Source organism: Heptranchias perlo, chromosome 24 (assembly GCF_035084215.1).
Source record: "Heptranchias perlo isolate sHepPer1 chromosome 24, sHepPer1.hap1, whole genome shotgun sequence".
NCBI classification, from domain to species: Eukaryota; Metazoa; Chordata; class Chondrichthyes; order Hexanchiformes; family Hexanchidae; genus Heptranchias; species Heptranchias perlo.
This window is the reverse complement of record NC_090348.1, coordinates 31,154,812-31,172,059: the sequence shown is the minus strand read 5'-3', so window position 1 is coordinate 31,172,059 and position 17,248 is coordinate 31,154,812. Positions and strand designations below refer to the sequence as shown.

Here is a 17,248-nt window from a genome sequence, read left to right as displayed (position 1 = left end):
CCAGAATCAAAAGGCTGCTGGATTAGGGCTTCCTCAGAACAGTGAATAACTGACCTCAGCCATAGCACCAAGCAATGAAAAACTGGCCAACAACAACCATCCTAATCCTGTTCACTAGTCACCAAACAATACAAGTGTAAGCCACATAGCTGTCCACACATCTTTTTTTCTTCCCCCTCTTTTGTTGTCAATTTTGGGGTGTCGTTCCACATGCATCAGACTATATTCTACTGTGCATCTCAAAGCCAATGTCGGCAGGCCATCTAACCACAGGGAAACACACAGCCAAGCCCAATCCTGACATCATCCAGTGTCCACACGGGCACTTCCAGCTCAGGGAGGTCGCTGGACGGCAATTATAAGTATAAATCCTGGATAATTTTCCCCTCCCTAACCAGGGGCATTGTAGCCAATTATACTGTCCCTGCTGCTGCTTCAGTTGAGATTGGCCTTAGTGACCCCGAAGAAGGGAAAATTAACCAAGGTTCCCACTTCTGCTTGCCATCTTAGCAACTCCTGCTGGAAAGTGGGACGAGGGCAGGATTGGCTTCCAGTAGGCAAATAGCCTGCCGACGCTCAACACATGAAGGATGGCTATGTGAACGAGTCCTTGCACCTGTGGAACCATACCCCACAGGATTCAATGTCTTCAGAACAGGAAGAGGGGAGAAATTCAACAACAAAGAAAGAAAACAAACTTTACAGAGGCATAGGCATTTTCTTTAATCTAATACTACACAAAAGATTTGCCGTGTTCTGTGGTGAAGATTTACAGCAAACAGAACTAGTTAGAACTGGTTCGTGGCTGTTACTGCCACTTTAACACAAACTTGGCTTGTCCCATCATTAACAGCAAACTCTAAACCATGTTTACCAGGAAAGTTAATGGAACATCTTGCTGCTGTATATTTGCTGACACCATGTACTTAAATGCAGTAAGAAAAAAATCACACAAAATAACCAGCCAAGTGATTCACAACACTCCAATCACAAGCCCCAATGGCAAGTGAGTTGTATATATTTGTGTTGTAAGTGAAATATTTTGAAGTCAAACTCAGTGTTTGTAAACATCTTTACTATCACGTCACTACACATTCAAACTTGATTAAGTCCATATAAGGACACAATGCTCTCATAAGAGGTTTCAACACTTAATGAATATCAACCAATCAGGCCCTTTAGCCTGTCAGTACTGAAGAAGCTACAGTGCAGGTTGTGCCTAAGCAATTTTTTTTCCTGAAAGCTGTGAAGTAGCAGTAGAGCTATAGAGAGTTTCTGCTGCTCTCTGAGACAATAAATGAACAGTAATAAGCACAGCAAATTTCTCCTTGATCTCTCTCTCCCTTCAAACAACTTCCTTAATATCCATACTTTCTAAAGTTATGGAAGCTGCTGCAGATTATCAGATTATCCTTCACTTTGGAAGCGATGGCCTTATTCATGATTGTGACTGGTTTTTAGCATAGTAGTTTCACCAATGACCTTGTTGTTAAACACCTCACATTCTGCTCTTGAATGATCTGGTGAATCATCCATCATTGCTTTAGATGTCTTCAAAGCAATTCTAAAACAAGTCATCAATTTATGGTCTTCCATGAATATTATGCTCATGGCTGTCTAGTTTCATCTCAAAACGCTCTCTCTGATGTAGTTGATGGCTCATCCTGTGATCTTTTCCAGTGATTTAGGAGTTACCTAGGGCTGTGTCTTCCCCCCCTCTATTTCTTCTTCATGGCAATATCCTCCTCTGATCATCATTCAGCCCTATTCATTCTTTTCCTGAGGATTCCATTCTACATTCATCAGCTTCCTTCAGATTGCATGCCTTCAGTGTTCAACCTCCAGTTCTCAGAGGTGAATCAATAAATAACAACTTCTTGAAGTTCATCATGTGCTTCCATGAGGCAATGAAAATCTTGTTCCTTTCAATTCTTCAAAGTTTATTCATGTCTCTCAAAAGTTGTAATCAACAGCAACCATCTTTCACTGCTTTACCCTGAGTTCTATCATCTTTTACATTTTTGGCCTCACTATTTCTTCTGATTTCAAGAACTCTCATCTCCTTCATTAGCGAGACAGTGCCCAAGAAGATTATTTTCTTCTTTTGTAGCACACACTTTTCCCTTTAAATCTTAACTCACTACAAAATCCACATCCATCCAAGACTTCAGCTCTGCTTCCAAATGTGAGGATTCTTATCTAGCACTCCTAGACAGAATACAAGGAAAAGCTCAACTTTAAATAAGAAATAGGAGCAGGAGTAGGCCATACTGCCCCTCGAGCTTGCTCCGCCATTTAATAAGATCACGGATGATCTTCAACCTCAACTCCACTTTCCCGCCTGATCCCCATATCCCTTGATTCCCTTAGAGTCCAAAAATCTATCAATCTCAGTCTTGAACATACTCAAAGACTGGGCACTCTGGGGCAGAGAATTCCAAAGATTCATGACCCTCTGAGTGAAGAAATTCCTCCTCATCTCAGTCCTAAATCGTCCACCCCTTATCCTGAGACTATAACCCCTAGATCTAGACTCTCCAGCTAGGGGAAACAGCCTCTCCGCATCCACCCTGTCAAGCCCTCTAAGAATTTTATACCTTTCAATGAGATCACCTCTCATTCTTCTAAACTTCAGAGAATATAGACCCATTTTTCTCAATCTCTCCTCATACGACAATCCTCTCATCCCAGGAATCAATCGAGTGAACTTTCGTTGCACTGCCTCTAAGGCAAGTATATCCTTCCTTAGTTAAGGAGACCAAAGCTGTACACAGTACTCTAGGACTCACAGTAATCTCACCATGTGAAGCAAAACTTCCATACTCTTGTACGCCAACCCCCGTGCAACAAAGGCCCAACATACTATTTGCCTTCCTAATTGCTTGCTGTACCTACATGTTAACTTTCTGTGTTTCATGGACAAGGACACCCAAATCTCTCTGAACACCAACATTTAATAGTCTCTCATCATTTAAAAAATATTCTGTTTTTCTATTCTTCCTACCAAAGTGAATAACCTCACATTCCCCATATTATACTCCATCTACCACCTTCTTGCCCGCTCACTTAACCTGTCTATTTCCCTCTGGGTTCGATTTTCAAATCAGTGCAGGTGCATTGAGGGTGGGGGGTGCTGGGACCGGTGACATCGCCAGGGTCTCTCTGTCGTCTGCACACAAGTGCATTAGGCAGGTCACTGATGGCTTGTTTCGCAGGACCTTGCAATACGTCAACTTCCCCATGGACGACCTCAGCCAGACGGAAAGGACAGTGGGATTCCACTCTGTGGCTGGCTTCCCATGGGTACAGGGTGCAATCGATTGCACCCATATAGCAATCTCCACATGAGCCAGGACTATTCATCAACAGAAAGGGGTATCACTCCATCAACACACAGCTCATTTGTGACCACCACAAAAGATTCCCTGGCAGCTGCCACGATTCCTTCATTCTGAGGGAATCCAACATCCCGGGCCTCTTCCACGCACCAAACACCCTTAAGGGCTGGCTCCTCGGGGACAAGGGATACCCCCTACACACATGGCTCATGACACCTCTGAGGAACCCCATCAGCGAGCAACAGCGTCCATACAATGACAGCCACATCGCCACCAGGTCTATAACTGAGCATGTGATAGGGCTACTCAAGATGTGATTTAAGGGGGAGCACTTCAATACGCACCAGCGAGAGTGGGTCACATTACAGTAGTGTATTGTGTCCTGCACAACATGGCACTACAGAGAGGGGTACTGGTTGAGAAGGCCCTATCCCTTCACCTACCATCCACATCTGCCATCGACATTGAGAAGGAGGATGAACTCATGCGCAGAGCAGCGGCTCACGTGGCTGCTCCTGAGGCCAGGGAGTCACTCATTTATGAGCGGTTCTTGTAAGATCAGAAAGTGAGAAGAGTCCTGTCCTCACACCACGTGGAAAGACCAGCGCCAACACCAGACCCCCTCTCCCTGCACAAAACAGTCCTGCAACTGCACATACACCAAATGTAAAGTGACCCACTGGGTGGCATCAAGTGTCGCCATTCATGGTGAAGCACATGAAAAGGCGCTATCACAAAAGCCAGTGAAGAAGGGGCAAGACATGGCAGTAGTGGTGAGAATGATAACATCTAACGTGACTTTAATAAAAACCAAATATAAATGAAAAATATGACAGTCTGTCAAGACACCCTTGTGCATACCATTCGTGATCACAAAACCTTAGCCTTTCTCTTCCTACTACTTCTACGTGATGCATCCCCTGTGGCTGCAGCAAAGGTAGTGGCAGGTTGCTCATATTTAAGCCCTGACTGCCTAGATGCTATTGGTCTACACCCTCTGGGTTTTGGAGCCTGTGAGGGCCCCTCCAAATACTGCTCCACCTGCACCTGTGCAGGGGCTGACTCGGCCACCTGGAGGAGGCAGCATTGCGGGTACTGGTTGAGACGGGGGCAACGGGTGAGACGTGGGAGCGCTTTGAGTGGCGTCCCCACTTCCATGTCCCCTTTCGCCATCTCCTGGGCCAGGCCCACATCACTCCTACCACCCTGTTGGACAACAGTTTGGAGGACATGTGTGATGCCTTGGAAAGCCACTTCTAAAGTATCTGTCAGCCTGTTTAAGGCGGCAGAATGTTATTCACCCGGAGTCCGAATGGCTGTTGTCAGGGCCTAAATGAACTCATTTGTGAGCCGTGCTTGAAGCTCAACGGAGGCTAGCCTTCTCTCCATTGCAGACATTCCCGCACTTACCTGTGACACTATCTCAGACAGTTGCTCACATCCCTGTGACTCCCTCCCGTACCTGTGCGATCATTCCACTAGTGCAGGAGTTGGACTCCTCCATCCTCTGCACTATTGTGGAGAGTGCGCGTGGCACCTTGCAAATGTGCTGCTTTCCCTTGAAAATTCTCCTTTTAAAGGATGGCCGCCGGGGTTCAGCATCTGGGTCCAGCTGAACAGAGCCTGGAGAGGAGTGCACCCACCGACACAGACTCTCCACAGCTGCCCCTGCCACCAGTATCTGCTCGTCCTCACTTGTGTGTGGTGACCCACCAGGTGCCACGCCAACCAACTGACTACTAGGACCCACCGAGGTGTGAGTATCTGCGCTGGTGGATGGCTCGCTGAGATGTGACAGTGCGCCCTCAGAGGCCGGGAACATCTCTGAGGAATCCCCCTCTGCCATCACTGAGGTCATTGAAGAGCCTGTAAGAGAACAGAAGGCAATATTAAGCATCATCACAGATGTGTCATGTTGCGATCAGCATACTGAGGTGTTCAACATGCCAAGCATTGTTAGCATCAATTCATGTTGTGTGTGATGAATGTTAAAGTTGCGACACCAGATGTTTGTGGGGTGCCAGTCTCGGCGCCCCCAACGGACAGGCATTCGAGGATGCAGCTGATCTGCAGGGCCTCCTCCTCCGCCTCTGTGTGGACCACTATTTGTTGTGGCCCCCACCCCTTTCAGTCCTCGCCCTCTCGTGTGCATTTTGCGCTCTCTTCTCCTAGAAAGGGAGAAAGTACAGACGTGTGAGTGAGTGATGTGAAGTGGCCAACCGATGAATGCCTTGCTTTGGGTGAGGCTGACCATGAAAGAGGTGCATCAGAGGGTGAATATGAGTCATCACATTGGATGAGGATTGGAGTGAGCGGTAAAGGTGGAGTCATAAATGGGGAGGTGAGGAAGTGCTCAGAAAGTGCAGGTAAGTTGAGGATGAGCCTTAAGTGGGAGTGAGGAGTGATGTGATGGAGTAGTCTCGGCAGTGTAGAATGAGTTGTGGGTGGGGGGAGGGGGGTTGGTGTGAAACACGGAATGCAGGAGAATCAGTAAGTGTACTCACCTTTGCAGACCTAGTAGTTAGGTCACTGAAACACTGCCAGCACTGGACCCAAGTACGGCAAATGTTGCTGCTGCTAGTGACCTCCTCTGCTACCTCGAGCCAGGCCCTCTTGGTGGCGGAAGCAGGGCACTTCCTCCTTTGGCCAGATAAAACAGTTCTCTCTTCCTCCGCATGCCGTTATTAATGCGAAATTGGCCAGCAACTTGTAGCGAGGAAGAGATACCTCGTGAATTGCGAATCGCCACAAGTTGTTCAGATGCCGTTATTTTTTTGTTCCTTTCCTTTATGCCATTTTTATTGTCAAAACAGGACTTAAAATTTTCTTTGTTTATACAACTAAATACGATGCCCCCTTAGTTTCCCTCACTAATATTCTAACTTGGAAACTCAAGAACAAGTTTGTCATTTTCTTTATTACTCACAATTAAAGAATGAGCCCATATAAAGAATTTGTTGTTTTTTTTCAAACCTACCAATTAATAGATCCTCTTACTAGATGCATGCAATTTATGCATCAAAAATCTCACAGTTGACGTAGGTCTTACCACTTTCTCTGTAGGTTAACGTCATTTTGCACCAAACCAGAACAATCTGTTCCAAGAATCGTTCCCATCACTTTTCTTATTTGATTTGGAAACTGATTATATTCAGGGTTTCACAAAGGATTGACAGGACATTTTCATATTTAGTACAAAATATTTCAGCCTATCTTTACTCGAGATAGGATCTCCTATCCAAAGTCACCTAACCTGAAGAAAAACACAAAAAATATTTCTCACTTAAGGTGAGACTTTTTCATTTTAGAAAAACGATAACATATTGATCATAAAATATCATGATTTCATCCGTGATAGTGATGCAATTGCTATCAATGTAAATTCTATGAAGACTTATGTAAATGGAGCAGCAGTCCTGTTGTCTTGCCATTTTGAACGTGAGCAGGTGCACATTCCTGCCCACTTTTCCCAGATAGTGCGTGGTAAAATGATAGTCAGGTTTTATCATTCTACTCAACCCAGACAGATTAGAACATGGAAGAGCCAGAAACACATCAATTATAAAAATCAAAAGGACTACTCAATTGAAAAGTAATCATCATACAAGTAGAAAGGAACAAACCCAACTGTAAAAGGGATTTCAATTTATGATTCAATGCTTTTTGAAGAATGCAATTTGGAAATTTTTATTTTTGCTTTTTCAAATCCCAACCAAATGTACTTAGTTTATTTTTCATATAGCTTACTAATGAAAGACTGTATCTGTATGAATGTACAAATCTGGCTTTTTGATTCATCTGTGTTAACCATGTGGTATTACTCTTCACATGCTTAGCAGGAACCAGATGCCACAACCATAAAAATAAAGCAGTCCTGAAAGTCTGTACTCACCTCCTCTGCAAATTGTGCTTTGCTGTGAGTGAGCCAGTCATACTCAGAGTTGGTGACTTCGGTCTACAAATACCCTCATCTCGCCTAACCATGCAGCCTTCATTTTCTCAGACTGGCCGGTCTCAAAGCCTCTTTCCTGGTCTGATTCAACACTGCAGCCTCCCCTTTCCCATTCTGAACCATTAGCTTCCTAAGTATCATTTCCAACTCTATTCCATGCCTCTCACACCATGACTCAAACTCTGAAGCCAGCCCCCTTACAAACCTTGAACAATTCCACAAAAGCTCTCTCAGTATATAAACAGAAGCAGCAGTAATTTGTAATAATTGGAATAACTTCTTCACAAACAGGCAATATTGCTAGTTACTAACTACAATCTGTACCACAAATTTGGCATTTAGACTGGAATTCAAAAAACTGTTAAATGGGAATCAAGACCAATAGTGCAGAACATTAGGATTATGGCCCCACACTCCACACACGTACTAAATCAAAATCTAACCCCACAGGTATTAGCCATGTGGTTAAACCTCAAGCACACAAAACCTTGTGTGTTTTTTTTTGTTTTGATTTTCTCCACTTTCCCCTTTAAATGTCCTGTGTCACACAGAAACTAAATGGCAGGGCAAACAACCTGTTTGTTAATCTACAAAAGGTCACCAAGAAGCTGATCAAAGGAGCCTGGGATAACATATCCTCCCACCCTTTATGGAGACAGTTGGTCTTCCTCTAAGGTGCAGCTGAAATTTACGGTAAAAGGAATTACAGGCATGAATTGCCAACTCAATACTCCATGACCCCACACCTGAAGCTTTTAATATTCCAACTTCTAAACCCGTTGACATTTTTGAGTAACAGCTTTTATAATTTTTAATCAGAAGGCAGTTTAACATTTCGTCAATACCAAATATTTACATTACCCATAAATGTAGACTCTGTGCCTCTTCAACAGCTCTCAACTAGTAACTCTCAGTTAACCAAACAAATGCTGTCACAATAAATGATGTGAAAAGTATTTTAAGTATTCATTTTTACTTTGATCCACACTCAACATTTTTCATACTGAACTTTTGTCCTGCTTGCAATCATTAAGTGACTTTCTCCACCAATCCAAATTCTTACTGCCACTAACTGCATTACAGAATCAATTTCAAAGTTAACTACCTATCACTGAGTTCAACAGAGAATAGTCAGAGCTACTAGTTATATAACTCTTCACTCCAATTTATGTTTCTGGTTTAGCCAGCAACATATCGTTAGGAGTCGAGTTACTGACCAATTCATCAAGAAGCATGGCAAATTGATAAAAAGCAACTATTTGTCCCCATACCCCTAACAACATAATGAAAATATCTTCATTCCCATTTTTGAGTTCCATTATTGCATTTGCTGACTTAACCCAACAAGCTCAGAATAGCTTTAAGATTTTTTCTATATGTATTTTAGAACCTTTAATGGGCAGTGTTTTGCTGTTTTGTCCATTCCAAAATTTTCACAACAGTTTTGCTCTACAACTCTCTGCCAGAAGATAGGGCAAAGGGTTGCCAGCACCAGCTTAACTATTTGTAAACCATAGTGATAGACAGTACACGTACCAGAGTGCATGTAGTAGCATTGGACTTGTATCATTAACCAAAGACATAAAAGGTACAGCTGCACTCTCGTGATAAAGGTTTCAATTTTCACACAATGCCTCAGTTTTATCATAAGCTTTCATAATGCGGTACCAGACTATATACCAAAGTCAAATGAATTTTCAAAAATTGCCCAACAGACCAGTATCAGCAGTCTATCACTAGTAAGCTCGATTTGAATCAATGTTTATCATTTATATACTGTAGCTTTTGTTCCAGGACCATAAAGGCACATTTTGTATCAATTGGCTAAATTTCCACTAAATTTTATGCCTTCAGGGCTACAAGGATCTGCAACTCCAGCAATTGCTTAACCTGCTGTACACTTTCCATTTTCTTTTGCTGGTGATTCACCGTGTAGAACCCTGCCAATATTTAGCACTTAGCTAACAGGACAAATTGCACAATACAGGTAAAGATCTAGCAATGTGAAAACAGCATAGCTTCACCAGGGATATGGTTAAGTCTTTAAAAAAAAACACATGCATGACCAAGGGAACAAATACATGCATGATACATGCAAAAGCTGTAATCAAAAATAAATGCAGCATCTTGAATTACCAGCTAAATTAAGCAAATGTTATGCATTCTGAAAATAGCATAAAACAAATTATTTTCTAAAACATCACAAATAAAAATGTTTAGATAAAAATGTTCAGAATTAAATTTCATCAATTTTAGAAAATATATTATGAGAAACATCCAAAAAAGCAACAATTCAGTTAACAAAAGTGTAATGATCCAAGTTAACAAATCATTCTCATGTGACAAAGACATATTTAATGTTTAAGACAAACATTTTTTGGATTTGCCAGTACACCAACACTGAGTTTCAGTATGTACTTCACCACATTTCCTTAAGTGGTGTTTTTTTTTTAAAAGTGAGAAATCCATGAAGATCTGCCACAGTATAAAACTTACTTGCCAATGCAGTCTTGCCAGCAACATGGTAGGCTACAATAAATTTCTTTCCTTCTCTTTCTTCAGTTTTAGTCTCTAGCCCAGGAAAGAGACTCTTCACAGCCTGATGAATAACTGTTCTTTTTTCTTTAGTATCTTCAACAACCTGTTTAGAAAAATCTTTGATGTATTAAAGAGGAAGAGAATGAGAACCAAAAAAGGAAAAATCTTCAACAGAAACAAGACATTAAAAGGAACAGAATGAAACAAAAAGGCAGCCCCGGTTACCAGTCATGATGTCCAAATCAAGCTTAGCAATGTATTTCTACACAGAAATTGTCAAGTTAACAAGCAAGCTCCCCCACCTAGATGGCACTGATGTCAAATTTAACTGTTAGCAGTGAAGGGAACTACAGCCAGTCCCATTGTGCTTGTGCCAGTACCAGCTGTTCAACGGGGGCCATCTACTCTAATCCTATTTCCCTGTCATTTCTCCATATTCTTCCTTTTCAATATCTTCCAGATTCAAGAAGTATGAAGTAGTTTCTTTGGTTGTACTCACCAAAGTATTACTATTTATCTGTTTAAAGTTACATGGGGAAGATGGGTATCGAGGGATATGGGCCAAGTGCAGGCAATTGGGACTAGCTTAGTGGTATAAACTGGGCGACATGGACATGTTGGGCCGAAGGGCCTGTTTCCATGTTGTAACTTCTATGATTCTATGATTCTATAATTGATATCCATAATCAGGAGCAGAAGGGAATATGGTCACTGCATAAACTGTATGCTGCACACTGACTAACAACAGCTTTAATTTTTTTTAAATGATCTTATCTGAATAAAGGCTAAATAAGTTAGGAATATGAATCTCTGCAGTGTTCTTTCTGTTTACTGTTGCTGGATTAATAGCAAATACTGTGCTTTTAAAGCACCCATTTTTGCACAGCAAATTGCTCAAGTGGTGTAAACTTGAATATTTTTCAATTCAAACATTACAAATAGCAATTCTAAATTTTACACAACTCAGAAATACAGCTGGTGATCAGGCAGAATTTGGTCAGGGTGCCTTTCAAATTAAAGGCCCTCAATGAAAACAGCATGCCAATATTACATGTTCACTCTCATATGGACATCAGGAAAGTTTATCCTTAAGCCTTAATTTTAAGAGGGAAAAACTACAACCACTTTAATGTTGATCAGCGATCTCAAATGTAATCTTCAAATGCACAAGAATCGATTTCTCTGCCCGAACAATATGTGGGAAAGCTACAACATCAACATATACATCGAAACTTCATAGCATTTTGTGCAAAAGGTTATTTTTTAAAAAAAAGGAAAACAAAAAAAAAAATTCAAGGAATAAACAGTAGAAAAACTACTGGCAAGAACATGAAGAAAATATTTAATTGAAGTCTTTTTGGGGGTAGGAAGAGTTAAGGCACAAAATCATTCTCTTTTACAGTTCAACTAATATTAATCAGACTGCGCGGTGGTGCTGGCGATCCCTTTTAATAAACTGCTAAGTATCATCTCTGTGGAGAAATTGGGAGGGCTAGAAAGGAAAAGAAATGGAAGGGAACACAAAAAACAAAACCCAAAATGAGCTCAACAAGGTGGCAAGCTGTTTCACAGATTTCTGCACAAAAATCCTCACACTACGGGCTCGATGTTAGCAGGGCTGCGGGTTCGGGTTCCCTGACGCTGATCTGCGCGTCGGGTGGGCTGCGCATGCGCAGTAAGCTCTGTCAGCTGGAGGAGCTCTATTTAAAGGGGCAGTCCTCCACTGACTGATGCTGCAACAAATAGGAAAAATTACAGGATGGAGCAGCCCGGGGGAAGGCTGCTCCCAGTTTAATGATGCCTCACTCCAGGTATCATTAGATGGGGTGAGGACAGAGATCTTCCCCCCGGCGGGCGGGAGGAAGCAGCCTGCCTCTGCCTGGCTCGAGGTGGTAGAGGTCACCAGCACCACCAACATATCGCCCACCTGCATACAATGCAGGAGGCGCTCCAATGACCTCAGTAGGTCAGCCAAAGTGAGTACACTTACTCATTCCCCTACACTCCATCTGCCACATCACCGCCCCCACCCCACATCTCCTTCTGCACTGCCAACATCCTCATCTTACCTGCTCTTACTCACCTCGCCAGTACTCATCCCGCCACTACCACTCAACCCAATCCTCATACAATCTCATGGCTCTATCTCATACTCACCCTCTCGTGCATCTCTTTCACAGTCAGCCTCACTCAACCTGCCACTACCTGTGCTGCAGCCACAGGGCATGCATCACATATGTGCAGTAGGCAGCGTAAGGCAAACGTGTCGTGAGCATGAAGGGGATGCACAAGGGTGTTTGAGGGTTTATCATGGTTTTTACTTCTATTGAATTTCTGACCAATTCACATTACATATTATATTGGCACCACTACTGCCACGTCTTTGCGAATCTTGTCTGGTTTGTGCAATAATGCCCTTTCCTGAGGATCACTATGAAGACCCACAACTGATGCCACCCATTGTGTCACTGCAGAGTGGGTGTAGGTGTATTTGCAGGGCTCTTTTGTGCAGACGACAGAGACGTCGGCAATGTCCCCGGTGGCACCCTGGAAGGATGCGGAGGCGAAGTTGTTGAGGGCAGTGGTGACTTTGACAGCGACAGGTAAGAAGATGGTGCTCGGGACAACCGGGAGCAGCTCGGCACGAAGGAGGCTGCAGATGTCCACGACTACATGTCGAGTGACTCTGAGCCTCCGTGTGCACTGCTGCTCAGAGAGGTCCAGGAAGCTGAGCCTCGGTCTGTGGACCCTGTGGCGAGGGTAGTGCCCTCTGCGACGCATCTCTCTCTGCGGTTGCCCTCCCTCCTGCTGTACAGGTGGATGTGTCACAGCACTCTGTTGTGGAGCTCCACGTGTTAGAGGTGGACGGCGTGGCCAGCGAGGCTGGTGATGCTGTTCGCCCTCCAAGGAGGTCATGACTGCAGCTACGGCGGCCCCCATCCGGAAGATGTACATCTGACTGGGTCCGCAAGGTAGGTACATGTCTCTGGACCCCGGGGTAAGTGTGCAAGTTAGTGAATTTTATTGTTAGGAGGAGGGTGGTGGAGGCCAAACTTTGTCCCAAGTGACAGAGTGGCCTCCTGCAATGAGTGAGGGTCTCCCCCCCCACCCCACCTGTCAAATGGACCTTTGCAGCTGCCACAGGCTGACAGCTGCAACACGTCCATTTCAACTGGGAGTGTTTCCCACAGTATGGGAAACAGTCCCAGTTGTCAATAAAATCCCACCCCTCCTCACATATTCACTTAATCAGGTCTGTTAATGACCTGAAATACCAAGGTAAATACTGTTAAGTGGAACCCCGCTGGCTTTAATTGCCTGCGGGATTCCCACATGCGGGGGCTGCGCGCGCACGTCGGCGTGTCTGTGGGGAACCTGGAAGTGGGCGGGTTGGAGCCGGGCTCCGAAGCCGGGCTCCAAAGCCGCTCCGGGATTCCCCGATTTTCGGAGCCCCCCCGCCAGGAATCCGATAGCGGGTACTAAAATGAAGCCCTATGATTTCTCCACATATCGTAGCCAGGTCACAGAGGGAATGGGTGGAGCACTTCATTGGGACAGAAGAAATGTACTAGAAGTCAATCCATATCCTCTCACCTCTCCTTGGTGGAATCACAGTTATCGGGACATTGCACTCTGGTAACCCACAGCTCCTCTATGTTGCCCCGTAGCTTAACCTGATTTCGCCGGAATATCCTTGCTTAAAATCATTTATCTGTATCAGCTTTTGACACTTTTCCATCCCTGAATTTTATCTCAGTTACATTTTGAATGCTTACAAAGCAAAATTTTGTGAAACATGAGGCATAAAAAATTAAGAGTTTTGATGGAATACAGAAAAAAAAATTCAACTAGCAATAAACAGGTTAGGATGGAGTCAGAACTTTAGAAATAGGAAGGAAGGACTAAAAGGAAATAAATAATTTACAAATGAACATCTGGAGGAAAACTGCATTCATTTCCCTTCAGATATACTGCATCACTGCAAAAATCAAAGTTTAGATTGCCACCTTTCTATGTTCACTGGCTGCTGTAGTAACTTATCTTCATACCTCAATCACAACAGAGTCTTCCTTATTCTTGAAGAGCTGAAGATCCTCTAAACGTTGTTTGTCTTGAGCAGACAAAACTGAAAAAATGTCCTCTGAAGGTTCCTAAAAGATTATTAAAGATATTACAAGCTCATTTATACCAGTGGTATTTACCCAACAGTCACAGAGGGGAGGGAAATAAGCGAGAGAGAAAAATTAAAAATAAGGAAACAGAGTAATATTGTAGCTTTTGTTATTTTTTTTCTCACCATCTACCTCATTCAAGAATCTCCTTGCAGCATATATCTTCTATGGCTAACAGTTCAGGCTGTGGTCCTGCTTTCAGCCCCTAATGTTAGCCTTTCGACAGCTGTTATGAAGTGCATGGGGTCTGTCCTTGAATTATTCCTCCTGTGGGAAAGTGCCTCTCATGGTTGCTATTGAGGAATCACTGTGTGGAGAACTGTGGGTCCATCACTCCAGGAGGCAGCAGGCAGCAACATCCAAACACTATTCATCCAAGTTTTTAGATCTTAAGGTCAATATATGTGTTGTGCAACCAGGCTATTTATTCACCAGATACAGGTTAAAAATGAGGCTATTTTGGATACTGTAAGGCCAGTTTCCATAAATATCAGAAGTAGATATTTGGAAGTTAATTTTAAAGTGGGGATGGGATCAGTGAGAAAGAAGTCATTCAGTTGTTTGCCTCATTTTAAAATCAATTTTCCTCACTGTTCTTATGGTCTCTCCAGGACCATTCCTGACCAAAAACTAAAGGCAACGTATTGCTGAGCTGCTGCATATCCTAGCCTCACATACATGGAATAAACTGAACTCTTAGCAAGTTGAAAAACAATCTGATTTTAATATTAAGCAGATGACTGTATAATATGGAAGAGGTTCAGTAGCAGCTGGAATTAACTACATATGCAGATAATGTACCTACAATCAGTGTGTGCTGGGCACCTAGGAGTACAGTACATGCATACACAAGATACAGCCCACCTTTCGAGGTTGAATTTTTCTATGTAGTGCCCTCCCAGCTGCCCAATATTTTCTTCAAGTCCATGGCCCACCCATATACACACAAGAACCAATCCCCCTTAAGTTCTTCCATATTAAACACTGCTGCTTTCACACCAAGATTTAGGGAACTACACTCGAGAGAAAACTTGCTTACAATAGTTATTCCCTATACAACATTTACCTGCCATAGTTACTATTACAAATTAGCTGATTTACTATAGTAGCTAAATGTAGTTACTATTGCATTGTTCAGTGCCCTTTCAGTTGCACTAATCCATCAGAAAAGCTATTTTGATGCCCAACACATTCTGTGCTGAAAGTTGAATTATAAACCAATAGTTCTTACCTCATCGTTAGCTGGTACAGACAAATCGTCCAGTAAAACTACCTTCCCATCCTTGTTTATTTCATGCACAACAAAATCTGAATACCTGTTTGAAATAAAAGTGCAGAAGTTTCAGAAAACAGCTTCAATTTTACTTTTTTTTAAAAATCAAATTCTCTTCACTGTGCTAAGAAGCATCCTTGTTTAATTAGTCAGGGAATGTGAACTTTCATGATTTATAATTATCCCAATATGCTCATTTTGTTAAGATGAACGAGCTATTACTCATAGTCAGTCATAATCGGTAGTAGGTTTGAGGCTTGGCCTTGGAGAGTGAATTCGTAGAGCAAAGGAAATTTTACTGTACAGTCTAACTCCTCTTAATTTGAATTATCTGTTAATTCAAATTTAGACATTGTAAAAATAAAAATGATTTTTGTACTGTTTACTGATAGTACTTAATTTGAGCTCAATTTTTTCAAGCAATAAACAACTTTGAACCAACAGGAGTAAATTCTACTTGGATTTGATCTGAACATACTTTAGACAAGAAATTCATCAACTGATAAAAGGATTATCCATATTGAAATGCTGTGGGGCACAAACTTGAGCACACCAGGTGCATAACTGGCTTAGTTATCCATCATTAGATCTGGCTCAACCACATCGAGCTCTGCTCTGTCAAAACCACCCACTATTCTAGGATCATCCTCTTCACTATTATCAACCACGTAGAAATATTGTAATGAACTCTGAGCACCTCATACAATTAATAACCATTGATTTTTGCTCAAAACTGAAATCAAAGTTTGAACTTGCAGGATGCAAATTCATTTTGGGAATGGTCTACACATAGTCGTGCAGAAAACATAATTTCCATGGCTAAATTGCAGTAATGTAATTGAGATTAATTACAAAATACGTTTCCTTTTACCTTAGAGCAGTGGAGATAGAACTATGTGAATGTGCAATGTTATTTGACTTCTACACCAGTTAATTGACGGGCAACAGTAGCAAATTAAATATTGCAGGATATAACATATTTAGAAAGGATAGGGAAGAGGGTAGGGTAGATGTAGTAATTAGAGACAACATAATGGCAATAGGAAAAAGGGACATTAAGTAACATTAAGATTGAAACAGAATCCATATAGATTGAGATAAAGAATAAGAAAGGATCGATCATGTATTCTTCAGACCACCTAATAGTGGAAGAGAAGTGGAGGAAGAAATATGTAGGCAAATTTTTGAAATGAGTAAAACACACTGAATAACAATCATGGGAGATTTCAACTACCTCCAAATAAACTGGCTAGAGGTAGGGAAAGGGGAAACGGGAATTGAGTTTTTACACTGTGTACAGGACTCCTTTCTTACCCACTATGTGAGAAGCCCAACAAGAGAGGAATCACTGCTGGGTCTAGTAATGGGAAATGATCCAGAGCAGATAATACAAATAAGCATAGGGGAACATCTAGGCAATAACGATCCTAGCATAATAAGGTACAAAATAATGATTGAGAAAGACACAAATAAGACAAAGACCAAAGTAATAGATTGGAAAAAAAGCTAATTTTGAGGAGATGAGAATGCAACTCGGGACGGTAAACTGGTAAAACATTTTGACAGGCGAAGAGATAAAACAGCAGTGGGAAATATTTAAAACGGTGATCAACAGAGTTCACGAGAAATATATTCCTCTAAAAAAAACAAATTAGCCAATAATGAAACACCATGGATAAATAAAGAGATGAGTAAAATTGAAACTAAATAAAAAGGCATACTCGAAGTACATAGACACTAAAGGAGAGGATGACAAAAAAGAATACGAAGAGGTTAAGAAAGAAGTCAAAAAAAGGAAAGCAAAAAAGAGGAACTACGAAATTAAATTATCAAGGGATATAAAAAGAAATAGTAATGTAATCTACAGACACAAATAACAAAAGGAAACATCAGGAAAGGGATAGGGCTGCTAAGGGATGCACAAGATATACTCACAGGTAATGGCAGAAATACTGAATAGTTACTTTGCCTCAGT

General features: G+C 42.1%; 1 protein-coding gene across 3 annotated transcripts in view; it reads right to left on the bottom strand.

Moving 5' to 3' along the window:
• Positions 1 to 17,248, bottom strand: part of pus7 (pseudouridine synthase 7) — a 65,154-nt gene that overhangs the window by 31,744 nt on the left and 16,162 nt on the right. For all 3 annotated transcript variants that reach the window (XM_068005016.1, XM_068005015.1, XM_068005017.1), the window contains exons 3-5: positions 15,232 to 15,316; positions 13,878 to 13,979; positions 9,787 to 9,931 (exon numbers count right to left, since the gene is read on the bottom strand). In XM_068005016.1, coding sequence (XP_067861117.1) covers positions 9,787 to 9,931; positions 13,878 to 13,979; positions 15,232 to 15,316 — 332 coding nt within the window. The remainder of the gene's footprint in view (positions 1 to 9,786; positions 9,932 to 13,877; positions 13,980 to 15,231; positions 15,317 to 17,248) is intronic.